Source organism: Clinocottus analis, unplaced genomic scaffold, assembly GCF_023055335.1.
Source record: "Clinocottus analis isolate CAN_PGR_092001 unplaced genomic scaffold, fCliAna1.0.p SCAF_53, whole genome shotgun sequence".
In the NCBI taxonomy this organism is placed as follows: Eukaryota; Metazoa; Chordata; class Actinopteri; order Perciformes; family Cottidae; genus Clinocottus; species Clinocottus analis.
Genome location: NW_027176211.1, coordinates 344,151 through 349,150, shown reverse-complemented (window position 1 = coordinate 349,150; position 5,000 = coordinate 344,151). Strand labels below are relative to the sequence as shown.

Here is a 5,000-nt window from a genome sequence, read left to right as displayed (position 1 = left end):
CAAACAGGTACTGGTCCTCAAAGAGCTCTGTCAACAACAACAACAGTAAACAAACAGGTACTGGTCCTCAAAGAGCTCTGTCAACAACAACAACAACAACAGTAAACAAACAGGGCCCTATTACGTGGTTCAACAAATCCGATCTTACGTCCTGTTGTCCAGCTTTAGCCAACGGGATGATGGACTACAGGTCATGTGCTTCCCTGACGGTGGCTCCGCCCACAAACGCTCTCCTTCATTCTAACCAGACGTCAGTTCTCAGGATAACTGTGTGTGCCCGCTGCTCTTCAGCAGGGAGAAAAGTCAAACGCCAAATTCATGATGTTCTCTTTCTAAAATGACAAATACACTCAGAGAAAGACGGCCTCTTTTCTCTGCTGACGAGCAGAAGATGATCATGACTACATGTGATGAATTTAAGTCCATAATCATGACAAAACTTAATGGTGCTTCACGTTCAAGCGTAGTGAATATTCACAACACTTCCTGTTGTGAACGCAGCGTAACACGAGTCACTGAAGCAACATATCAGACAAACGTGTCAAACTAAATAAAATGTTTCTGCTAAGTTTAAGTGCCTCATCACCAAATCAATGAGATGATATTTAAATGTGCCTGCTGGTAGTATACGAGGTAATATATACTTATGAGGATATATGTACTGTATGCACGTATGTATCATGAACTATGAGTATATTCATGTAACCTATGTGTGTGTAGATTACATATAACTAGGAGTTTGAACACTTGTATGTCTCAGTATGTATTATTCATGATCATAAAGTCAATCAGTTGAAGCAGGATAAGTCTTGTTATCATGAGTCCACCTTCATGGTGATCTACAGTAATGATATGCATCCTGTACTCATGACGGTCATATGAGTCTGAGTGTCTCAACACATCCATGTGTCTCTAAAGCGTTAAATAAAGGTTATGAGCAGCACGCAGCAGCTTCCACCATGTTCTCTCATCACGGACACAAACATGTTCACTAACAAGCCAGCTGTGTTTTACACAACCCTGTGATCTGTGTACTGAGTACTGTACTGTGTACTGACTGTGTACTGGACTGTGTACTGGATGTACTGTGTACTGGACTGTGTACTGGATGTACTGAGTACTGGACTGTGATCCAGTCTGAAGGGACACTATGTACTGTGTACTGTATGTACTACAGTATGTACTGTGTACTGTATGTACTGTGTACTGTACTGTGATCCAGTTTGCATGCACAGTATGTACTGTGTACTGTATGTGATACAGTGTGTATTGTGTACAGTGTGTATTGTGTACAGTATGTATTGTGTACAGTATGTATTGTGTACAGTGTGTACTGTGTACAGTATGTATTGTGTACAGTATGTACTGTGTACAGTGTGTACAGTATGTATTGTGTACAGTGTGTATTGTGTACAGTATGTATTGTGTACAGTATGTATTGTGTACAGTGTGTACTGTGTACAGTATGTATTGTGTACAGTATGTACTGTGTACAGTGTGTACTGTGTACAGTGTGTATTGTGTACAGTGTGTATTGTGTACAGTGTGTACAGTATGTATTGTGTACAGTGTGTACTGTGTACAGTGTGTATTGTGTACAGTGTGTACTGTGTACAGTGTGTATTGTGTACAGTGTGTACAGTATGTATTGTGTACAGTGTGTACTGTGTACAGTATGTATTGTGTACAGTGTGTATTGTGTACAGTGTGTACTGTGTACAGTGTGTACTGTGTACAGTATGTATTGTGTACAGTGTGTACAGTGTGTACTGTGTACAGTGTGTACAGTGTACAGTGTGTACTGTGTGTACTGTGTACAGTGTGTACTGTGTACAGTGTACAGTGTGTACTGTGTACAGTGTACTGTGTACAGTGTGTACAGTGTGTACTGTGTACAGTGTGTACAGTGTGTACAGTGTGTACAGTGTACAGTGTGTACAGTGTACAGTGTGTACTGTGTACAGTGTGTACTGTGTACAGTGTGTACAGTGTGTATTGTGTACAGTGTGTACTGTGTACAGTGTGTACAGTATGTATTGTGTACAGTGTGTACTGTGTACAGTATGTATTGTGTACAGTGTGTATTGTGTACAGTGTGTATTGTGTACAGTGTGTACAGTGTGTACTGTGTACAGTGTGTACTGTGTACAGTATGTATTGTGTACAGTGTGTACAGTGTACAGTGTGTACAGTGTGTACAGTGTGTACTGTGTACAGTGTGTACTGTGTACAGTGTGTACAGTGTGTACAGTGTGTACTGTGTACAGTGTGTACAGTGTGTACAGTGTGTACTGTGTACAGTGTGTACTGTGTACAGTGTGTACAGTGTGTACAGTGTGTACTGTGTACAGTGTGTACAGTGTGTACTGTGTACAGTGTGTACTGTGTGTACAGTGTGTACTGTGTACAGTGTGTACTGTGTACAGTGTGTACAGTGTACAGTGTGTACAGTGTGTACTGTGTACAGTGTGTACAGTGTGTACTGTGTACAGTGTGTACAGTGTGTACTGTGTACAGTGTGTACAGTGTGTACAGTGTGTACTGTGTACACAGCGCTCGGCTGCGTCGATGTTCAATGTTCGGCTCCAGAAAGTCTCATAAATAAATGAGTCCATGTCGGCAGAATTGATAGCGCTCATATGACGTCATCATGATGTGAGCTCATACAGGAAGTCATCATGATGCTCATACAGGAAGTCATCATGATGTGAGCTCATACAGGAAGTCATCATGATGCTCATACAGGAAGTCATCATGATGTGAGCTCATACAGGAAGTCATCATGATGTGAGCTCATACAGGAAGTCATCATGATATGAGCTCATACAGGAAGTCATCATGATGCTCATACAGGAAGTCATCATGATGTGAGCTCATACAGGAAGTCATCATGACGTGAGCTCATACAGGAAGTCATCATGATGTGAGCTCATACAGGAAGTCATCATGACGTGAGCTCGTACAGGAAGTCATCATGATGTGAGCTCATACAGGAAGTCATCATGATATGAGCTCATACAGGAAGTCATCATGATATGAGCTCATACAGGAAGTCATCATGATGTGAGCTCACAAAGCTTTGTTTACAATGTTAGCCAGGTAACTTCAGGTAACTTCTGGATTAATTTCTGGATTAATTTCTGGATTAATTTCTGGATTAACTCACAAAGCTGGTTCACTTCTCAGTGGGGTCCGTTGCCCCGGTAACTTAACCTGAACTTCACCTGCTCTGGAGGTTCAGTTCCCGGATGAGACGCCTACTGACCAATCACTGGCCTGGAAACAAGACACGCCCATTTCTACAGAATCCTGTTGAGGAAGAACTCGAAGAGTAAGAGCAGCGCTCTGCAGAGAGCGCGAGTTTCCTGACCGGCAAAACCCGTTGGAGTTGTTGTGTAGACTATGCATGTGTATTGTTCACATCATACATGTTGTGTAGACTATGCATGTGTATTGTTCACATCATACATGTTGTGTAGACTATGCATGTGTATTGTTCACATCATACATGTTGTGTAGACTATGCATGTGTATTGTTCACATCATACATGTTGTTGTGTAGACTATGCATGTGTATTGTTCACATCATACATGTTGTTGTGTAGACTATGCATGTGTATTGTTCACATCATACATGTTGTTGTGTAGACTATGCATGTGTATTGTTCACATCATACATGTTGTTGTGTACACTATGCATGTGTATTGTTCACATCATACATGTTGTGTAGACTATGCATGTGTAGTGTTCACATCATACATGTTGTGTAGACTATGCATGTGTATTGTTCACATCATACATGTTGTGTAGACTATGCATGTGTATTGTTCACATCATACATGTTGTGTAGACAATGCATGTGTATTGTTCACATCATACATGTTGTTGTGTAGACTATGCATGTGTATTGTTCACATCATACATGTTGTGTAGACTATGCATGTGTATTGTTCACATCATACATGTTGTTGTGTAGACTATGCATGTGTATTGTTCACATCATACATGTTGTGTAGACTATGCATGTGTATTGTTCACATCATACATGTTGTGTAGACTATGCATGTGTAGTGTTCACATCATACATGTTGTGTAGACTATGCATGTGTAGTGTTCACATCATACATGTTGGAGTTCGTGAGACTGCAGACATCTGGTTAAGCTGGATAACGGAGGGAAACCACGGCGATGTTAACCAGCTTCATGAGACAGACCTCTGGTTTGTTTGTTTGTTTGTTGGCAGTAAGGCTCACCCAGGCTCCTGTTTGTTTGTTTGTTTGTTTGTTTGTTTGTTTGTTGGCAGTAAGGCTCACCCAGGCTCCTGTTTGTTTGTTTGTTTGTTTGTTTGTTGGCAGTAAGGCTCACCCAGGCTCCTGAACCCGGCGCTCATGGGCAGGAGGCGGCCCCAGGGCTGAGGCTCCGCCTCCTCGGGGACGGAGGACAGGGCCACAGGGATGGTGTCCACGCTGCTCAGCGTCCCGGAGCCGCTGGAGGAGGTCGGCCCGCTGGAGGAGCTGGAACCAGACTGGGACTGGGACTTGGTCTCGGACTGGGTGGACTGTGAAGGCTGGACCGTGGACGTAGACTGGACCTGGGACGGGGACAGGGGCCGCTCCCCTTCATGTGGAATCTCTTCGGACATCTTCCAGCTCTGCTGATGAGACACATGAGGTCATACTGGTCTCTGTGGTCATACTGGTCTCTGTGGTCATACTGGTCTCTGTGGTCATACTGGTCTCTGTCTTTTCAGCCTCATCAGCAGAGGACACAGTTAACAGCTCCTCACCAAACAACCAGACTAGTCCACTATGTCCAGACTAGTCCACTATGTTCAGACTAGTCCACTATGTCCAGACTAGTCCACTATGTTCAGACTAGTCCACTATGTTCAGACTAGTCCACTATGTTTAGACTAGTCCACTATGTTCAGACTAGTCCACTATGTTTAGACTAGTCCACTATGTTTAGACTAGTCCACTATGTTTAGACTAGTCCACTA

The 5,000-nt window shown here is 42.9% G+C and overlaps 2 protein-coding genes across 10 annotated transcripts in view; one reads left to right on the top strand and one right to left on the bottom strand.

Moving 5' to 3' along the window:
* The window catches only part of chek2 (checkpoint kinase 2), a 10,968-nt gene that overhangs the window by 5,192 nt on the left and 776 nt on the right, over positions 1 to 5,000 (bottom strand). For 3 of the 4 annotated variants that reach the window (XM_068601679.1, XM_068601676.1, XM_068601680.1), the window contains exon 2: positions 4,367 to 4,652. In XM_068601679.1, coding sequence (XP_068457780.1) covers positions 4,367 to 4,643 — 277 coding nt within the window. In that variant the 5' untranslated portion in view covers positions 4,644 to 4,652. Of the gene's footprint in view, positions 1 to 4,366; positions 4,656 to 5,000 lie in introns of all 4 variants that reach the window. The other variant, XM_068601678.1, reaches the window with a different exon arrangement.
* The window catches only part of entr1 (endosome associated trafficking regulator 1), a 5,882-nt gene continuing 3,933 nt past the window's right edge, over positions 3,052 to 5,000 (top strand). For 2 of the 6 annotated variants that reach the window (XM_068601684.1, XM_068601683.1), the window contains exon 1: positions 4,028 to 5,000. This exon is cut by the window's right edge and continues 667 nt beyond it. The gene's annotated coding sequence lies outside the window, so the exon portion shown is untranslated. Of the gene's footprint in view, positions 3,332 to 4,025 lie in introns of those variants that run through there. The other 4 variants (XM_068601682.1, XM_068601686.1, XM_068601685.1 and 1 more) reach the window with 4 other exon arrangements.